Genomic DNA, 22,207 nt, shown 5'->3' on the forward strand with positions numbered 1-22,207 from the left:
ATCTATGGAGTTCTTAATATTAATTGCGCTTTTAAGGGTGCCGAGTTTTACTAGATGTTTAAACCTCGGCAACCCTAATCCTCCATTATTTTTAGGCTTATAGAAGAATCCGATCGAGGTTTAAGGTGTTAGATGTAATATCCCTTTGACCTCTTGCCTGACTTCACTGTCCAATAATTTTAAAACTCCCTCGTTTGGTGGGTTTATTAACAAATTATAAGTATAACGAGGGAAGATATAATTTTGCAGAAGCTCAATCTTTTGGCCCGGTTTTAGAGATAGTTTCCTTACTCTTTTAATCGTGCCCAGAATTTCCGGTACGATTACCCCACACTTTAGGCCTTTCCATGGTCCGATTTTGGCTCCAAGATACCTGAAGGCTTCCTCGGGTGCAATGTTCGCTATCTTTTTATTTCTTATTTCTATCTCTGGGTCCTTTACGTACCAGGTGTCCTTCTTTAAGACCACCTGGAACGTTTGGCTTTTGTCCCCAGAGATGCTCATCCCGAGGCCCTCCTTGTAATCTTGGACCATAAATAATTGTGTTTCAGCTTCTTTTTTGTCTTTGCCCAATAAGACAGTGTCGTCGGCAAAGGCCCATATAGGGATCTTATTATCTACATTTATGCTTATCCCTTCAGTGGATTATTTTACCGCTTCCAGCAGCGGTTCCAGACATAAGTTGAATAATAAAGGGGATAAGGGGTCGCCTTGCTTGACTCCCCTGAGGATTTCAATCTCGACCCAGTTCCATTCTTAGTTTTGATTGTTGTTTTGGTACTTTTATACATGTTCATTATTAATTCAACGGGGTCGAGATACCTTTTCTAGCCAGACATGGTTTGATCGCTGAGTGGAGCACCGTGTCAAAAGCTTTGGAGATGTCAACTATTGTAAAGACATCTCCTCGATCTTTCTTGCTTTGTTCCGGGGCTGTATTGAATAACTCCACATTTATTTTACATCTATTTTCGGAGGTAAAGCCCTTTTGTCTAGGATTTTGCACGATGCCCCTTCTTAGCCTCCTGTCGAGAGTTGAAAGAAAGTTCGCGCCAGAATAGGACTTATTGTAATTGGCTGCCAGTTCTCAGCCTTATCAAGATCTTGATTAGGCTTGGGAATAAGCGTAATCCTATTCTCTCTCCAACTCTCCGGATAGTGAGAGGTATAGCATAATATATCATATAGTAAAGCTAAAACTTTAGGCAGGCCCGTGATTAATAGATGTTTCTTTTCAAGATCTTCGAGACCTGCAGCTGTTTTATTTCTTATTCTCTTAATCCTCTCGCTAATTTCCTCAGCGACTATTGGAGGAAAGTATTTATGTAAAAGTCCTCCCGAAGCATGTTCTTGTGGTATGGGGGTCTAGTGGTCCCATTTTCCTCCATAACCCTTTATATAGAATTTTTACCTCCTTTGCTTCAGGAAGCAGGTGCCAAATAAGCCAAATCGTCATTAACCACAACATCGGCTAACTAACTTCCTCAGACATTCATGGAATATGTCCTGGCAACGTGCGTATACATAACGCTGCCTTTGATTTCTTTCTGTCTTGTTATTTTTCGATTTATTATTTATTATTTTATGTTCGTTATTCACTTTTCTATTAGGGGGCCTGTCTCCCTCATTGTTGCTTAATGCTCTAAATATAGACATGTCGACAAACTTGTTTATTTTGGCGGCTAATATTATACTCTGATCTTTAAAGTCGTCCCACAATTTTCTACGTTCCTTATATAACTTTTCTGTGGGAGGGGGGACTTTGGAGCCTTTTTCTATTTCAATTTTCAAACAGCGCCGCCATTCGCTTACTGAGTCCCTTTCAAGCTCCTCAATACCGCTTCATGCTGGCGCATTGTCTGAATTAACGGGATCGCACCCTACCTATGTCTCCTGATTAAACTCCTGGGAGCTCGCTCCCTCACTAATCATTTTAAGCTTTTCCTTTTTATTCTTTATTTGTTCTGCTGTCTTAGTAGTGAGGATCTTACTAATTTCGATGTTGGTATACCGATAATTTCTATATAATTCCTTCAGGAGGTTAACCTCCTCTTCTGTCCAATTCCTAGAATTAGCAGGGATAGCGTTTTTTCTTTTCTCGTTTCTAATGGCAAGGTGCGCATACCGTTCGTGAGTGGATAACTTATACGCATTTATACGATCCTTCATTCCTTGAACTAGTGCCACTACACTTAGGTAAGTGATACCTTGCCCCATGAAGCTTTGTAAAGCATCTTTGACAATTAATGCATCTTCATTGTATTCGGGCATCCATGTGATGAAGACCAAGGTGCCTGTCCAGATCTGCTAACGTCATAAAGAAGAAGTTAACTTTCCTCTTCTCGCAAACCGGGCATGCAACCTTGTCCCCCACTAGCGACACCATTACTTTCAAACTCATGTCCGTGACACAGCCGGCTCGTCAACCATGGTCCCCTCCAAAGCGGATAAATCCGCCACTGCGCTTCCGGGACCGAGAAGCGCTGCGCCCGAGGCTTTATCTATTTCATTATCGAATTCGCCCTTTTATGTGCTACTGATCATTAATCCAATCTTTAATCCAACTCATTAACTTTTTTCATGCCAGTTCGTCATCATCAACAAAGGAACCAGTTCCATTTATTAGAAGTTTATTAGAAGTTTATGTTCCTCCATTTCTTCACGGTAACAATAACCGTTAATCGGCAAGCCATTGTACTAATAGGTTGTCTTTCGCTCCTTCGTCGCCGCACTCCGTTTAGCCATGCACGCCGCATCCAGGAGACAATTCCCCACGCTGATGCGGCGGGCATGTTACCGGCGGCACCACTGGGAGATAAGAGTGCGACTTGGGCAGATAAGACCGAGGTCTCACCTGCTCCGAGTACCTATGACCCCCCAAGGCCCCGCAACACAACCGTTTTATAGCGGTATGCTGCTTACGGGCCTTGAGAGATCGCAACACACAGCTAAGTCCAACGGCGTATTAATTTCTGGCGTATACGCAGCCAGATTCAACATCGTGTCACTTTCTCTTTAAGAGAGCTATGCACATCACTATTATAATGACGAATCATTTGGATACTTTGGCGGGATTAATACCTATGGACTCTCAAAATGAGGCCCATACTTCCGAGGTACCCCCTCGTAGGGATTTATAAAATAAAATTTACCTGAAAAATTGGTTTTCAATTAATGAGGCAAATGTTCATAGGTAAAAATAATTAAATAAATAATAAAATAATTAAGTGAATAAATAAAATAAAGACAAAACTCTTAAAATTTAGTCAATGAAATAAAATAAATAAATGGATTTAGATGAAGTCCATATATACAATTAATTCAAGTCAGTTTATAAAATAAATAAATAAATAAATAATTTAGTAATAATTGGGTAAATGTTTAAAATCTGGGTCGCTTATCACCCATCTAGAAATACATTGCACATCTCAATGGAGCTACGCAAGATGTTCATTAATATCGTCTTGATTTCTCGTTTAGAAATGCCCATTAATTTTAAATTGTTTTCCGTGTTGGGCGTTATTGCTCCTCTAGTGCTCAAGACCACGGGCAATACTTCACCCCGGCTGACATTAAATTTCTCTTTTAGATGTTTCAGACATGGTAGGTTTTTGTCGACCTTCTCTTTCTCAGCTTTTGAAAGGTAATCCTTATTCTCGTAGTGGACCGTTACGTCGACTACGAGAATCAGTTCCTCGTTTTTATCTACGAGGTCCGGTTTTAACAAATTACCTCCCGCTTTTAGAGTTGGTTCGACAAACACCTCGTTGCTCCTTCTCACATTGTCAGCGAGAATAAGCTTCACCTCAACGTGTCTCTTAATCCTCAGGCCTTTGGTGTATTGGCACAGCCCTAATATGTGTTCAAGGGTTTCGGGCTGGGCACGACATCTTCTAGAAACAACATCTATTTTCTTGTCGGCCCGTGCCAATACAGTTCTTGTATCAAAGGTATTAGTTCGTAGCCTAAGAGCATCGATGAACCTTGATAGTTTGAGCAGATTGTACTCCTCAAGCCACACGTTGCCAGCTCTACTTCTTGAGAAGTTCACTCCTTGGCCTTGGCTCTTTAACTCGGCCCATTCTTTTATGTATGACGTTCTGATTCTTCTCTTCGCCTTCTCAATGTCCTCCGAAGTTGCAGGTCAATTGATCCTCAGTGAGTTGGCAATTTTCTTAAGTTTCGCCTCTGTTGTTTCGTCTATTAAGCTAGAAACCGCTGGACCGATCGACGTTCTCATATTAATCGCACTCTTGAGGTTACCGAGCTTAAAAATGTGTTCGAACTGTGGTACCCCCAGCCCCCCACAGACCTTAGGGGCATAAATGAAACCAGTGGCTGTAGAAGTCATAAGATGGAGGATTGCCTTAATTTTCTGCCTGACCTCGCTGTCTAACAACTTCAGCACACTGTCACTTGGTGGTTTTATCAATAAATGATATATGTAGCGAGGAAAGATGTACTCAATTAACAGTTTTATTTTCTGGCATGATTTAAGAGAGAGCTTTCTGACTCTTCTAACCACGCTCAGAATTTCAGGCACAATAACGTCGCAGTGGATACCCCTCCAAGGCCCCATTTTGGCGTCCAGGTACCTGAAGGCCTCATCGGGGTCAACAGTTGGTATGTTTTTATCATTGAGCCTAATTTCTGAATCCTTAACGAACCAGCTGTCCTTCTTACCGACAATCTGGAACGTTTGGCTCTTCTCCCTTGAAATGGTCATTCCTAGGTCCTTCAGATACCCATGGAGGATATCCACCTGCCTTTCGCTCATTTCCACCAAGTAAGACAATGTCATCAGCCAAGGCCAGTATTGGTATCTTCCTATTGCTGTTTACATTTACACCACTGGTTTGCTCTTCGATCATTCCGATCAGCGGCTCTATACACAAACTAAAAAGCAGCGGCGATAATGAATCACCCTACCCTGCTTTATTCCTCTGAGGATCTTGATCTCGACCTCTAATATTGTCTTTGGTTCTTATTTTAGTTCTGGTGTCCTTATACATTTTTGTAATAAATTCAACTATAGGGGGCCGCACACCTTTCCTCTCCAGGCAAGGTTTTAACGCCGAATGGAGTATTGTGACGAAAGCTTTGCAGATATCCACAATTGTGAATATCCCCCCGTTATTCCTTTTACCGTAGTCTAAGGCAGCGTCCAAAAGGTCGATAATGATTTTACATCCACTTTCGGATGTAAAACCCTTCTACCTCAGATTCAACACAACACCCTTTCTAATCTTTCCGTCGAGGATGGAGGAGAAAATTCGGCCGAGAACAGGACCTATTGTTATAGGCCTCCAATTCTCGACCAAGCTGCTTGGTTTATTGAGCTTTGGTATTAAGGTAGTCCTATTTTCTTTCCAAACGGTTGGAAAATAGGAACTATACCAACAGATGTTATATATTTTTGCCAATATTGCGGGCAGGCCAGGTATCAACAGGTGGTCTTTTTGTAGTTCGTCAGCCCCTGCCGCAGCCTTTTTTCTCATTTTACTTATTCCCTCGCCCATATCCTCGGTGGTTATAGGCGTGAAGTGGTCAATAAGTGACAGTTCAGAGGCTCTACTTCCTGGGACTGGGGTATTTGAAGGACATGTCTGATCCCGTAAGTCCTCATAGAGCCTTTTCATTTCAGCAGCATTCGGCGGCTGCCTGGCTGGTTCCAGGTATGAGCAGTCGTTGTTCACAACAACGTTCGCCAACTTCTTCGGACATTCGTGAAATAACTCCTGGCAACGTGCGTGGGAGTATCTCTTTTTAGCATCCCTGTTCTTCTGACTATTACTATTATTATTTTTATTTTTATTTTTAATTATTGGCGGCTTTGTATTTGAAACTGTGTTCTCATTGTAGACTTTATTAATCGCTCCATATAGAGATGCGTGAATGAAATTATTAATTTTCTCACCGAAGGCTTCCTTATTTCCTCTGTAATCGTTCCATAATACTGCTAACCGATTATTAACCTCCCTTAAAATAGGGGGCACTTCGGTTGGCTTTTCGATTACTTGTGCAATCGCGAGTCTCCATTGCTGGATAGACTCATCATTGTTCCCGCTACTTTCGGGCGCTTCGACGTGCGCATTGTCTGAATTAACGGGATTGCACCCTCCCTCTGTCTCCTGGGTAACTCCCTGAAGGTCCTCGTCCTCATTAGCTAATTTCAACTTTTTCCTTTTGTACTTTATCTGTTCAATTGTTTTGCTAGTGAGGATTTTGCTCATTTCGATGTTAGGAAATCGATAGTCCTTATAGACCTCTTCGAGTTCCTTCAGGAGAGCCACATCTTCTACGGTCCATTTTTTTGTACTCTGGGGGTCCGCTCCCCTTCTTTATAAGTTTGTTATGGCAGGGTGCGCATGCCGTTCGTGGGTGGATAGCCCTCTCTGAGTCCCGAAGTTCATGGGGCAAGTTTCACATGTATATGGTTCCTCCCTTCTTTTACTAGCACCACTACACTTCTACGTGGCACTGCGCCCCATGATGCTTTGAGAAATTTCTTCCGCAACAGCATCCCCACTGGATGCGGGCATCCACTTGATGAAGACTAAGGTGCCTGTCCAGATCTGCTAATGTCATAAAGAAAAGGTAAACTTCCCTCTTCTCGCAGATAGGATATACAACCTTGTCCCTCACTAGCGGCACCATCATCTTCAAAGTCATGTCCGTGGACACAGCCGGATCGTCAACCATGGTCCTCTGCAAAGAGGATAAATCCGCCACAGCGCTTCCGAGACCGAGAAGCGCTGCGCCCGAGGCTTTATCTATTTCATTATCGAATTCGCCATTTAATTGTGCTTCTAACCATAAATCCATTCCATTAAGAGAGTCATAGTTACTCCCACCGTTTACCAGCGCTTTTTTCAATTTCTTCACGTTGCCATTCAGAGCAATGGGCAGAAATCACATTGCGTCAACACATTTGGGGCCTATCGCAAAGGATGGGGGGACCAGCATGCGCCCCCCCCCCCCCCCGCCCCCGAGGTAGAAAACAAGAGGAACCACTCGCGTATCCGCAGTTGTAAGTGGCAACAAAGAAGGTTCGCCACCGTAGGAAACCCCTGACCCCAAGCCTGCGAGCAAGGAGGCTGACGCGGAGGAAACCATGGAAGCGATGTCATTAGGGGATTAAGCTAATGCGCATCTTTCAGACCAACTTCGGACGGTCAAGACGGACACAAGACCTGCTCTCTCAAACCATTCGGGAGAGCACGGTCGCCCTAGCGGTGGTGGTCGAACCATACAGAGTTCTGGATGCTCTGAGCTGAACCGGAGGTACGGACGGAATGGTCGCTGTTACCTGGATATCAACAACGGGGGGGTTCGCCCACGGAGTCCCGCTTGAGATTGGCAACGAATACGTCGCGGTAGAGTGGGCAGGAATGATGACGGTGGGCATGTACTTGTCACCCAACAGCGGACGGACAGCGTTCGAGGAGTTCCTCGACGGAGTTGACGACTGCGTCAGGCGGCACCTTCCTCGGCAGATGCTCGTTTTGGGAGATTCTAACGCGCATTCCACGGAATTGGGAAACTCCAAGATCAATGCGCGCGGCCGGGCGCTGTCAGATTGGGCCGCGGGACTTGGTCTCTTGTAGGTGAACAGGAGCTCTGCCAGCACCTGCGTGGCGTGGAGAGGGTGCACCATCCTTGACATCACATGGGCCTCCCCCGACGCATTCAGGCGGATCTCAGGCTGGAGAGTGGCGAAAGGAATTAAGACACTCTCAGATCACCTCTACATATTCATGGAGGTCAAAGACGCACTGGGACCTGGGACGGAGATCGCGGGTAATCGCCACGGTCTGCCAAGACGGAGTCGCGCGCCCGCCAATAAGGTGGAAGATTAAGAAAAGGCACAAAGATTTGCTTCGAGCGGCCGCAACAGTGGCTGTCTGAAACTGAGAGGCCTCGACGACGGCGACGGAAACATGCGTGGAGGAGGAAGCCGAGAACCTTCGCCGAGACATGACGGCAATATGTGACACGTCCATGCCGCGAACCACGCTGAACACCGGACGAAACAGAGCCGTATATTGGTAGACTCCCGACATCGCGGAGCTGAGGATGAGATGTGTCCAGGCTCGAAGACGGTACCAGAGGGTCCAACGCAGGCGACGACATGACGAGAAATAAATCTCCGTGCGCTACCAAGCGTACCGTACGCTATGGCGTACGCTACAAGGAAAAATTAAAATCGCGAAGGACCATGCCTGGTCCGACCTGGTCCGACCTGGTCCAAGCAGTCGAGTCCGACCCATGGGGAAGACCATACAGGACGGTGACGCGAAAACTACGCGCGAAGGTCCCCCTGGCAACAATGGAGACGGAACCGGCACTGCTGGCTAAGGTCATCGGGACGCTCTTCCCCCCGCAAGAGGACACCGCAGTGGAACAGGTGGATCATTACTCTGATAATAAAAGAATAGGGGACAAAATTTCTGGGACGATTATATGGATAAATTACGTACGCCAGCTTGTCGAATTGAACACTGTTATCGTCAATAATGCATAAAATAAGTGCCAAACAAAATAAGCAAATACAATTTCCTGACGGCAAATTGCTACGTGGTAGAATCTTAATGGTGACAAATTGGTTTATCTTGATATTCCTACAAGGTATTGGTAGAGGAACTTTAGCTGCAATACCTGTACGTCGTCACATAAATGATTTACTGACAGATCTAACACCTTATACCATTCATTCTAAAATTAAATGTTAAAAAAAATTAAATTCCAAAGAATGCGATATTATGTCTATCTGTATCATAAAATCTGCATTTGAGAAGAAGTATTGTGTGAGCGAGAGATCGAATGATAATAATTACTTAAAAAGGAAGAAACAAAACCAAGAGAACATGGTACTTGTCAAAAAAATAAAAATTCAAAAGTTACTGGAAGTACCAAATGTGGAAAACAAAGGGAAGCTAAATCAAAAACCGCGCGGTTAGCGTCTATGGTCTTGTCACGGATCAAATTTCTGTTTAGCACGTGCTACGCCAGATGGGATGGTCCTTGCGAGATTCCTCATAGTCTGGGCGCTAAGAGCTATCCATTGTTACACTAACCCGCAACAGGCCTAAGGAGATACCGTAAACCGAATCTGTTCAGTTTCATTTCTCTTCACATAAACATTTTCGGTTTACAGATGGTCCTCATGTTTGTTGCACGCTCTTAACTATTACGGAGAAAGCGGATGTCTGGCGAGATAACAGACTTTTCCCACGAACAAGGATGCCCATATCTGGTTTTCTTTGTCATAACAACTTCATTTATTAACCAATGGGCATCGCGGATCATTACCCTCACTTTTCTACCGAAAAGTGCGGACGACGAATCCGCGTTCTGAGTTCAAAAGGGCACACCCACACCGAGCTTTCTTCCTTGATGGTACGAGACAGGTCCGAACAGTTCTTCTTCCGATCTTTTGTAATAAAAAACCTAACTGTGAAAAATAAACTTGATTTTATACTGAATCTTTTGCATTCACTTTAAAAATTACGCGACGGTCTATTCATCTCTGGATATAATATTCGTGGCTCGTGATGTCGTCGCGCGTGGATTGCGTCGTTGCCTATTGTCCCAGTTTAGTCGGTTCCTCCAGCTGGTTTACGATTAGTTGCCTGTGTTCTGCGAAGCAGAAAGATCAGAGACTGTTCAAGAATATTGAAGATAAATTTGTCTTATACTGTTCCTACTACAATAAAACGATATATCTGATTAAATTCCTCGGAATAAAATATTATGCCTATTTGCATGGCAAGCTTTGCATTTGAAAAGAAATACTCTATACAAGACAAGTTGTGCGATAATAATAATTTAAAAAAAGTTGATATTTTTAATTTCATAGAGTGCTTACTTCATAAATGAATTCATAGGAACGTCCTGGAGAAAGCACTTGTTTAGACATTACTATATAAAAGCATAAGAACGTCGTTCAAAATGTATATCCAGTTTGAAGAGCAGTATAATATTCAGAAAGGTCTGGTTTGTGTTCAACAAATATTTATAGAATATGAAGAGAGGCAGTGTGACAAAGATAATAAAATATTTTGACACATATTACTTTACAGGATGTCTGCAAAAACTTAATACAAAATATCTAAGAATATTTTGAAAATTTACTTCTATTTTATTGCTACATATGCAAAAACATACTGTTAACATTGATATATACAGTGGCTTGGTAAAGTATTTACATTTGTCACAGAAAACTTTAATATTCATATTGTGTGTTGTATATAAAAGTTTTTGCTAGCACTATAATGAGATTGTCCTATTTATATTGCCAGTTTGAAAATATATATAAAAGTTGCAGGATATTTAATGTAAACATATATTTAGTATAAAATTGATATACAGTATGTATAGTCACCTTAAGCGCACAATGTTTTATATTAAAAATGATCCCACTGAGTACTGAGACTTACTAATGTTATGAATGATTGCTTATTTAAATATTTTTATAATCTATGCAAAATATATGTACGTGTACTTGTACTAAATATTTTATAATTTCTGCATTCATTTTTAGAATTGTTTAAGATCTTAAAAATATAATTAAGATAGTTGCATGTCATTACAGCATTAATGAAATTTGAAAATGTTTCGTATAATACCATAGACGTACGGTAATCATAAGAGGTCTATCAATACTTTCAGAAGCCACGGTATAAAAGTGAAAGGACAAAATAAATTGACACGTTCTAATTATTTTTTTCACTTTGTATCAATATTTCGAGAAGAATAGAATTCATTTCTTCAGATCTGCCCAAATTACGATTAGAATACGATCGGAAACCGAGGAGTTATAAATATGTCATCCAATAATCAGTGTTAGTTTTTTTTAATATGAACTACATAAATTGATAGTTAAAGACAAGTTTAAATCGATCGATAGTCGAGTTTAAAATTGGAATAATTTGGCGCGATAAACGTGATTGGTAATCAAAATCCTTTTATAGCCGTGAGTGGCAGCATTCGTTTCGAAGTTTCACCCTAGGCAAACGAGACGGCACCTTCTTGTGCGCCAGCGCAGAATGCGGTAGTCGCGGAAGCGACGACTGCCAACGTGGAGATCGGTCATATTGTAATCGCCTTATTGTTTGCGTTGTGTTAGCAAAGTCAGTGGTGATAATCTCGTGGTGTCTTAAATGTTTAATAAGCTAGGAGAGGGAAGCGTGGGAAAAAAGGTAAATAACTCGAGTAGCAAACTCGGTCGGCGACGAATCCACACTCGTACCAAATCGTGTCAAAGATTTTTCCTGTAAAAACGAGCATCATGACGTTATCTAGATATAAAACCCTGTTGTAAATCGATCGTGTGTCTCGAGTCTCGTAGCGTCGAGCGACTACTTCCTCAGTTCGGACACATCGAATTGGAAATTCCGAGTATTCGCCATGGTGTGTGACGTTACCGACAATTCCGTGCGATGGCCCGTGCTTTTCAGCATCGCGACGCATCACCTCTCCGCCCCTTATTCTTTTCGTAAACTCTCCGTAAGAGCGTTAGCTAAAATTCATTGCTGCTCGTTAAACGACGACATGATCGAGAGGATGCGATCGTGTTCGTCTATGTACACATTTACTTTGGACGAATTAATCAAGTGAAAACCCATATCTACTTGTGTAAGAGGCATACAGCCCGTGAGTATTTTCTATTTTATAAAGAATGGCTCGTATTTGTGAAATATGCGATTATATATATACGGGTCCGTAGGTTTTAACTTTGGAACATAAAAAATGTCAAAGGCACTGTGTTCAAATGAACGCGTCTTCTTTCTCTTTCTTTTCCATCTTGTCGTCCTATCACTCTATCCTTGTCTCTCCTCCGACCGTATCCCATTCTCGCGGTCTCTCTCTCACTCACTCACCACTCACTCACTCACTCACTCACTCACTCACTTACTGTCACTCTCCATTTCTTCCCTCCTGCGACCAGTTTACCGTCTCTTTCTCGCGTTTTCTTACTCTCTGACCTCGTAAACGCGGGGTTAGGTTATAATAAAAATCAGCATCGCGTCAGGCTGAAAACCTTACTTCAGGACATCAAAAATTAGTGACCAATCCCTATACGGGGCGTCGTATTATTGGTAGATAAACTTTTGGCGTTCTAAAGGGAAGTTTAACCCTGCTGCAATCCTCGAATTTTGATACTTCAATTTTGTTTTAATTTTAGCAGTAAAAGAGGTTTATAGTATGTATGTTTATATAGTATGTTTATATATATAGTATGTTTATAGTATCTGCATACAAATGGCGAGCGCGAACTCACGTTGTCATTTTCAATATAGTATTTTAAGAATATATTTATCTTAAAATTGAGATGAGCAGTGATGCATACCAATAACAGGCTTCTCATATCTTACCTGAATTTGAATACCACCAGATAGAAAAATGATCGAAAGAACGCAGCAGGGTTAACTGAGCCAATGAACTCGTATCAAAATCATGAATGTGCACATTTTTCAGTAAAAATGTTGGCACTTTTTAGTTTTAACTATATGAATTAAAGGTACGAATGAGGAATAAATGACGATGATTATGGTTTAAACTTGATTTTAGTTATTTTACTTTAAATTGTGAATCTCTATAATCCTATTGAATCGCATGTTCATGGCATTGCTACAAGAGAGACGATATCTTCGAGAAATATAGGGAGAAACGGGAAATATATAGTACATATACAATGTCGAAAGAGCTGACAAATCGTTTTGATCGAATCGTGATAAGAAAGCTTCGAATTATTTTAGATTTGAAAAACTATCCAAGATGGAAATCGTGATTTTAATACATTTAAATTCATACGATTGACGAAAGAGATTTCAGAGTTAGGTAAAAGAATAGGATACGTGTTGTACACGACTGTAACATTTTAGCAACATTTTCAATTCTTGTGACATATTGTATCGCGTAAATCTATTTGTTACTATAATCACACATTGTGTCTCTTGGAAACACAAAATAGAGATTCTTCATATTATAGTCTTGTATCCAAATAATAAACAATGTTTCTACGTCCCTTATCTTTTCTCTCTTCTTCCTTCATAGAGGTAGAGCCTATAACGGTAGGAAACAAGCAGAACGTTGATTTAAACGTATGCCGACATTAGAAGAGAAGAAGAAAATATTGGAGAAAAATTAGGAATAACCACGGAAGAAACAGAAATTAGTTTTCACCATCCAACTCACCTATACCCGAATGCGATCTAAAGCTGCATCGCTAATAGTTTACAATAACGATAATTTTCCTCGTTTTATAAACTACATAGAGAGTTAAGATCAGAATTTTGTTAATAAACATATAACTAAATAAAATCGACTAAATTACTAGTTATACGACATTGAAATTATTTATTTATTCCAAGAAAACTCTAATCCTTCTCGCGCTAGTACTCCTGCCCATAGCAGGCAAGCCGTAACGTGGAGTTTATTTACCAGTCGCATTAATACGGTAGTCAACGCTACTCCTATGGTTATATCAACGAATTAGATTATCAAGAATACGATAGTTTGGAAATTTAAAGTAGTGTTGCACTTTAGAAAGGCGCGACAAGTTTTTGAATCCGTTCTGTTGTCGCGAAAATATTTAAACGATCTTCTGGGATATTCAGAATAGTGCCGCGATTTAGAAAGGTGCGACAAGTTTTCAATCTATTCCATTCAGTCGTTCGCCTCGTTTCGAAAATAACAAACGAGAGTCGAACCAATTGAAATAGTCTAACGACTATTTCTGGTGGCAGCTACTACCGTTTTGATTTAAATATAATTTGAGAAATCTAAGATTTTACATCTAGAGTAACGCATAATCGGTTACGAACACCGAAGATCAAGACCAGATCGTAACAGATGCCAATATTTTATTAACATCCATTGAGTTCCTACAATTAACTTCTACAACTTTATATATACGTATAATATGCTAGAATTTATGTATGTATAAGTATTGTATATATATGGTATATATAGTTGCATATGTTGTATCCTTACAGTTTCCATCTGTGTCAGAATGAAATGTAATCGCAACGTAAATTGAACTGAAATTTTTGTTAATATCTCGGAAACCAAAGTCGACCGACTGTAACATATGTGTAGCGGCATATGAGTCAGGACGAGGCGAATCGAAAGCGACTCATATTGTTGTTGTGCCTCGGAACACGGACACCGCCTTAACGTACGAAATATAACGATAGATAATCTCCGGGCAAAACAATGTCGCTGTTGAGGGCAACCGTCGTTCTAAGACAAATTCAAATTTTCAGACTCTCCCCCCCCCCCCCGGCCACAACTAGTATAAATAAACGGACGCGATCGCGAGCAAGTCCTTATCCGAGTTATTATCCGAATTATTACACGAGCTATTTATCCGAGTTATTATCTGCGATTAAGGGAGTATACGAGTTATCGGATAAATCGTCCACTATGTAAATAATTATCAGTTTTTCTTATTGAAAAATAAATCTTTTTTACTTAATTATCCAATCTTATCCGAAAGAAAGTTATTTTTAATAGTCTTTATCGCCGCTCTGATCGTGCTTATAGCTTCTATTGTAGACAGAACGTAAACATACTTTTAACCTCGGTTATCTTCCTTTTCTTTTGTCTCGTTTATCTTGCTTTTTCTTTCTCCTTTCCTCTCTAGTGTCAGAGCAGCGATGTATATTGGCGTTTCTATACTCTCTATATTATACTGCTTATACTGCTAATTTTGTGTAATAAAGTTTACATAGTCTATCATATCGGAAATATTATTTACTTTATCATTATCATTTTACTTGCGAAACGTTTGAACTACGTGAAACAATTACTAGCGGCACTCGACAATAAACCTTCCAACGGTTTCTGTTCCTTGCAATACAAAGCAGGCTCTATCCCTCGGACAAGATGATTGCATACCTTCAACTAGCTTAAGAACCCGCCATACATGTTAGGATTTCTGTAGTCAAGGTCCATCAAACCGATCAAATATGTTGTAGTTTTAACATTCCTTAATTTATTATCTACTCCAGAAAAATACGGGAAATCTGCTTTTCTCACGTATGATACTTCCCGCTAGCAAATTTCTCTCGACGGCGGTTACCATTCCTCCTCACTCACCGACCTGGTAGATCAACCAATTAACAGCGACGTCCATTTCCCCCACTTTCCTAACGAAACTTTCCCTAACGAATCCGATCCTCTCGTACTCTTAGCCAAACCCATCACAGTTTTCCTCCGCAGGGCCATCGGCACAGAAAGACAGTTCTTCTACGTTCCTTGAGCAGTCGTTATATTAGATTATATCGCGCACTCTGCTCAATCGCTATCTTAACTCATCGTCTATCAGTCGAGTTGTAACCGAGAATTGCGAATCGTCAAGTGTAATCGCGAGTCCTACGTCGAAAAAAGTAAAGCGTCGAAAGTGAGAACAAAAAAAGGAGAGAATATGCTACACACCGAAAAAATAAAAATTGAAAAATTACAGAAAATACAAAAGATGAAAAACAAAGGAAAACGAAACAGAGAGAAACCAGTGAAAGATTTAGAGAAGGAATATTCTAAGAAAATGTGTGTTGAACAAACAGGAGAAGAAAAGATAAAACTGGAAGATCCGGATTACGAGCAGAAGCCAAGGATATCTCCGTGTGGATTTTTCTGGGATGGCAACCCCAATTTATCTCTCGATCAGGATAAAGAGTCATCCAGCGATAGTGAAGATGAAGTAGAGAAAAAACCAAAACTGAGAAATAAGAAATTAAGTGCCGCTGAACGTCGAGAACAAGAAAGACAGAAGGAAGGCGAAATTCGCCAACGAGAAGAAGCGCTGGCCAACAACCAGTTACCAAATTCCGTGGATCAGTTCGACAGATTAGTTTTAGCTAGTCCAGACAGTTCAATAGTATGGTTACAGTATATGGCATATCATTTACAGGCAACAGAAATAGAGAAAGCAAGAGCAGTTGCAAGAAGAGCGGTAAAAACAATTAATTTCATGGAAGAGAAGGAAAAATTAAACGTTTGAATGGCTTGGTTAAATTTAGAATCTAAATTTGGAATTCCTGAATCGTTAAATGATGTTTTTCGAGAGGCTGTGAGGTCTAACGACTCACTGAAAATATACAGTCACATGTTGACTGTTCATGTCGAGGCTGGCAGACAGATGGAATTGGAGAAAACAATTAATACCATGATTGCGAAGTTTAAACATATTCCCGAGACATGGTTTAATTGTGGAGAAGGATTATTAAAAATGGGTTCGAAGAACAGATCGCGGCATATTATGCAAAGAGCATTGCAATCTTTGCCAGCATCTGAACGTATGTACATAAGAGAAATAAAATGTCATAAAGAATAAAATACTAATATAATACAAATTTTACAGATGTAAATCTAATGGCTCGGTTTGCGATTATGGAGAACAAATTTGGGAATAAAGAGAGAGCACAAACTCTGTTTGAGCAAATTCTAAGTTCTTATCCAAAACGGGTGGATATGTGGTCTTGTTATATTGATTCCCTAGTGAAATCTAATGATATTGATATGGCAAGGTAAAAATATTTTTTCAACTATATTTCATCTTTTTAATTTCATAGAGAATGTACCTTATAATAATTTGTATTTACAGGAAAGTTCTAGAGAGAGCAGTTGTTCAGACATTACCGCCTAGAAAGATGAAGATCCTCTTTAAAAAGTTCATCAATTTTGAAGAACAGCATGGTTCTCAGGAAGACGTGACTCGTGTTCAACAAATGGCTGTGGAATATGTAGAGAAACAGTATACAAGATGACCAAAAATAATAAAACATTTTAACATGTATTTCATTACATCATACGAGCAAAACCTTAATTACACAATACCTAAAAAAGTCCATTTATGTAAAGATTCCCCATTCAATAACTTCATGTTGTTATTTATAATATTTATAGTTTTCACCTTCTAAATCTGTTGTTTCCATGATCTCTGTACTGTCTTCATTATAAGTTTCTTCTTCGTCGAATATAATATTTCCATTGCTGCTGCTTTCTTCACTTACTTTATACTTTCTTTTCATTTTGGCGATTACAAAATTTTTGTCGAATAGCGAAAAGAACGCTGGCTGAACGCAATTGACTCAAGATTCCCTTATTACAGATTGTCATTTCTTAAACGCGTATGTGCATAGATATGTTCTTAAGAAATGGGAATCTGTAACAATGAAATGTTAGCTCCATCACCACAGCAATGTTTTTCCAATATTTAACTGTTCATCGATGTTTAACTGGTTCATCGTGATCTATCTAAGTATACAGGATTTTATCTGATTCATCGACACCATCCATGTAGGTATTGTAAGATTGAATAAAAGCCGCTTTTGACGAATGCATTTTTCTGTCACGTTGTCTTTTTGTTATTATCACATTTTGATTCGCTATCTTCGTTGAAATTAGTAATACAGGATTTTTTACACTCTTCCTTTCGCGATACGCACAGAACAACACTTCATTGTTTCGAAAATATTTCACTTCATTTATATTAGCTTTTCTCGAATAATGGGGAATATATTGTTTCTTTCTTCTAATAGTTTCAGTTAAATAGCTTTCCGTAGAATATAAATATCTAGCAAAATCAACGCTAAAAAAGTTATCGAAAAAATGTAATATCTCTTATTCAAACAATTACTTTCTTTTAATAAATTTAGCATGACATTATATCCAAGCCCGAACTTTCTTCTATCGCTATCAGTTTTTAGTTTTGCATCTTTGTAGCAATAAAACGTCAAACAATACTTTGAAACTGCACCGCGCGGCATCCACAATTTTATGTCTCAGCAATAATGTTTCTTATTTTGCAAGTATCGGATTACCCTAGAATGACACAGCGTCCCAACGATTCATCAATTGATGATTTTTTGTGTTGTATAATGTAATTAGAAGACTCTGTTAGCGTGTCTAACATTTTTTTTTTTTTTTTAGTAGATAATTTACAATCAATTCTCATACAGATTGGCATGGTACTGTGACTTGGATTATAAAAGTTTATAGTATGTTTGATTCTAGTTAAATCCAATGCTTCAATCTAAGGGGTATTGCCTTTTTAGTCTGCAGTTCTGATCCGTCGTGTCAAGTAATTGGGTAACTAATGGGTTTTGGTGGCTGTTAACTCTTATAGTACCGTATCGTATTATATTATATGATAGTTTCGATTGTGTTGTTTTGTTGGTAACATATCAAGGTGCATCTATCAGGGATCTTAAGGTTTTCGATGGGAATCGTTGCAGAATTTATTTATTTTTGTGAACAGTCATTTTTGTAATTTTTAATGATCTTGGTTAGTTTTCTTGTTATGTTATTTAACTTCCGCTTATCTTCAGGTGTTCTATGACTTTGCCATACTCTTCTAAGTCTACGTTTTTCTGCGACTTTTATGGGGGTATTCACGTTTATTGACAAAACACTTAGTAGGGGTGGAAGAACGGATCGCGGTTATTACGCTGGTGTTTAAATATCCCGTGACTGTTTCTATATCTTCGTTTGTTTTTAGGGATATTGAGGCTGATGTTAAATGATTGAATACTTCCCTAAAGAGCTGCTTGTTCGTGAGTTGGGTATGAATAAAGTCATTAGGTTGGTTTTCGATAATTGTTGAATTAATTGCTGCTATGACCGGTGAAGTCTGAAGAAAGTTCCACAGAAGTGTTGATTTGGATATATCTTGGCGAAATGTTTTTAGTTATGAAGAAGTCTAATAAGTCAGTTATGTGGATTTCTAAAGGTTTTTGCCTCTTACTGTGATAAGTCTGCTACCCCATTGCGTATGTTTAGCTTTATAGTCTCCTCCAGCTATCTATTCTATTGCTCAGGTCTTCGAGGAATTTGTCGAAGTTTTCTTTAGAAGGTCTATGTCTATCTATGAATATCTATGAAAATCTATTTATGGAAAGAATGTCTAGGAGGCTGTTCTGGTGATTGGACCATGCCAATCTCCTATAGCTACGTTTGTGGCTTGGAGGTAGTCCTTCTGGAATGATGGAAGCTCATAGTGTTTTATGTTCGTCCTGATGATAACTCTGGTACCGCCGTGAGCTTTTCCACTGGAATGTTGGGTATGGTAAAAGTTATAACCATGTATTTTCAGATAATTTTTATCGGTGAAGTGAGTTTCAGATATGAGCATTATGTCGATTTGTTGTTGTTTTAGGAAGAGTTCTAGTTCGTATTTATGCTGAGCTAGACCGTTAGAATTCCAAAGAGCTATGCGTTTTGGTTTTATTTTACGTCGGAGTGTGTTAATTTATCCACGATGATTGTAAGTAATGATAGCAAGTTATTAATTTGCTCTGTTTGTTTCACGATTAATTTTTCAAGCCTGTTGTAACTATCCGTGTCTTGTGAACTGGGAACACTAATTTGTGGTTGAGCACTATGGATTTTCGGTCTGCTTTGATTTCCTTGAACTACCTGTGCATAAGGGATTGAAGGAGTAGTGAATTTTTGTGGATTAAGTGCTTGGTTGGTTAGGTCCTTAACTCTGTGTTTGGGGTATTTATTTTTATACACGGTCTTGTAGGCTGTGGAACCTTTATAGTTCGCTGGATGCTCTCCTTGACAGAGGATGCACTTCGCTGGGGTTTCTGAAGATTTAGTGCACTGATCTGTAGGGTAATTACCTGCACATTAAACGCAGCGGTGGTGTGGTTGCAATATTTTTGCGTGTGGTTGTACCTTTGACACCTTTTCCATGAAACTATCTCTTTTTTTTATAAAAGGTGGTTCAATTTTTACTACCGAGTTCATTAAACGATTGATACTATAGGCTTCCTTGTTATTTGGTTTTTGCTTGAGGTCGATAAAAAATAAGGATAGCGGGTTTTGTGTGATTCTGTGTCTTATATTGCTAATGTTGGTTACTTCATTGCCATGATTTAAGAATTCAAGTTTCAGTTCATCTAAGTTAGCTGAGTGGTGTATGTTGCGTAGTATCACACGAAAAGGTCTTTCTTGTTTCAGTTGATATGTATGGAAGTTTGCGTTCAGGGTTTTTAGTAACTTTGTTAGTTTTCTGTAGGAGTCTGGATTGGCCGGCAGGATTTCAACCTGATTATTTTTAATTTTTAGTATGTAATGTATGTATGTTTGAATGTCGATAACATCATAAATGAAGATTGGTGGGCAAGGAGGATTTTTTTTTGTGTGTTGATTTGATGATGTTTCAACTACGTCCATAGAATCGTCTGTAGATTCTAACATTGCGAATCTGTTGTAAGTGGTAACGTGACTTGTTGACGGTTCGTTCCGACTAGTGTTTAGATTTCTTTTGACTGAATGAAGCTTACGTTTTTTGATGTTGTTAGTCTGGTTTGAAATATGGGATATATTATCCTTTTGCCACGGAGGGGGTAGAACGGTGCGGTTGTAGTTTTGTTTATGAGGATCTGATCTCGTAACTTGGGCCATCTCTGAGCTATTTAATTCAAATTGAAATAACTAGTCGAGAGGCTATGATTTGGATTAGAGATTAGAAGTGTCAGATTTTCCACGAGTAAGTTTAGATAACACTTGGTTTATTTCTGTTTAAACTCACTTTCGACTGAGGGTCGTCACTTATTGTATTGTGAACTTCACTGGGCACTAGACACACATGTGCACGCTTCGGCAGTGGAAAGAAAACTGTGTCTAACAATTGACTCAAATTTTACACAGGGATCGTTTTTCTCGTGACTCGGTGAAAAACATAAAGAATTCTCAATCATGGGAAAATATTTCAAAATTTGTTGAAATCTGTTTCTGGGGAACATTTTTCGGAACCACGGATGTTCCGTGAATTTTCGGTTCAATATGAACATATATTGGATTCTTTTGTAATTCACATTTCTAGTAGCACTGCTGTCGTACCTGGGCCTCACCATCGACAGTCGGTGGACGTTCGGACCACATTTCGAGCTCCTGGTCCCGAGGGTGAGGCTGCAGCCAACGCCTTGTGCGGCCTTCTTCCGAATATAGGCGGAGCAGGGTCGGGAGTCCGCCGACTCTACGAGGGAGTGATCCGGTCCCGGGTCCTCTATGGGGCACCGGTGTGGGCCCAAGATCTGATGGCCAACCGTCGCAGTCGTACCCTGGTGAGGAGACTGCAAAGGACGATCGCTATCCGAATAGCCAGAGGATATCGAACAATATCCTACGAGTCGGCGACAGTGCTGGCGGCGTCCCCCCCGTTCGAGCTGCGGGCCCTCGAGCTCTGTCGGGTGCATGAACACCTGAGGGCACCGCCTTCGACGGTGGCGCTGTCGCTGGGCGGCCTCTCGGCCTCGAACGTCCGGGAAGAGGCAAAGCTGGAGATCTGGGAGCGGTGGCGCTCCCAGCTGATGGAGGAGGACGCCAGGCGGCCACACCGAGCCGTTCGCGCCGTGCTTCCCAATTGGGAGGCTTGGAGAGATCAAGGCGGGGTTCCGCTCACCTTCAGGACGACACAGATGCTCGCCGGACACGGGGTCTTCGGTGAGTACCTGCTGAAGATCGGGCGGGAGGTGACGTCCACCTGTCACCACTGCGGGGAAGAGGAGGACACGGCACAGCACACGCTGGAGTTCTGTCCAGCGTGGGCGGAACCGCGGCGCGTCCTGCAGCTCGACATCGGCGAGAGGTTGGCTCCGGAAGCGGTCGTTGAGGCCATGCTCCGAGGGCCCCGGGAGTTTAACGCTGTCCGCGCCTACTGCGAGGAGGTTATGCAGAGAAAGGAGCGGGCAGAAAGGGACCGGGAGAGAAGAGCCGATCCCAGTAGATCGTCGCATCAACACCGTAGAGGCTCCGTACGACGCAGGGGCGCGGCGCCACCGTCGCTGCCCCGGATGCGTCAGACTAGGGAACATGGCGCTAGGGGGTGTGGTTCCCCTTAGCTTTTCAACTCAAGCCGGGACGCCTCCCTAGACAACTACAACGGCAGGGAGATAGACGACGAGGTTGCACTCGGTAGTGATTCGCAAGAGACCCCGGGTGCACCTCTGAACGTCGGGATGACCACCGTGGGGTTTTAGTCGGTAGGAGTCCGACACTACACGGTCGTTGCTACGCAGCGCCGAGTGTCCATGAGGATTTCCCCACGATAAAAAAAAAAAAAAAAAAAAAAAAAAAAAAAAAAAAAGTAGCACTGCTGTTGTCACGTAGGAGACACAAGAAATCACGAAAATGACAGATTATCGATGATCTCCTCGCGTCGCAGTTCGAACGTTTCACAAATAAGGTG

General features: G+C 40.8%; 1 protein-coding gene and 2 long non-coding RNA genes across 4 annotated transcripts in view; 2 read left to right on the forward strand and 1 right to left on the reverse strand.

The window, feature by feature from the left end:
- Window positions 1–22,207, forward strand: part of LOC139995186 (uncharacterized) — a 78,457-nt gene that overhangs the window by 47,903 nt on the left and 8,347 nt on the right. The gene's annotated exons all lie outside the window — the stretch shown is intronic.
- Window positions 1–22,207, reverse strand: part of LOC139995177 (uncharacterized) — a 189,670-nt gene that overhangs the window by 1,574 nt on the left and 165,889 nt on the right. The window lies entirely within an intron of this gene.
- LOC139994978 (protein RRP5 homolog) lies at window positions 15,074–16,775 on the forward strand. Its single transcript, XM_072018076.1, is given in 3 exon segments — window positions 15,074–16,304; window positions 16,370–16,535; window positions 16,613–16,775. Coding segments are annotated over 3 exon segments (1,200 nt in total). The 5' UTR covers window positions 15,074–15,433.

Source organism: Bombus fervidus, chromosome 15, assembly GCF_041682495.2.
Source record: "Bombus fervidus isolate BK054 chromosome 15, iyBomFerv1, whole genome shotgun sequence".
Classification (NCBI taxonomy): domain Eukaryota; kingdom Metazoa; phylum Arthropoda; class Insecta; order Hymenoptera; family Apidae; genus Bombus; species Bombus fervidus.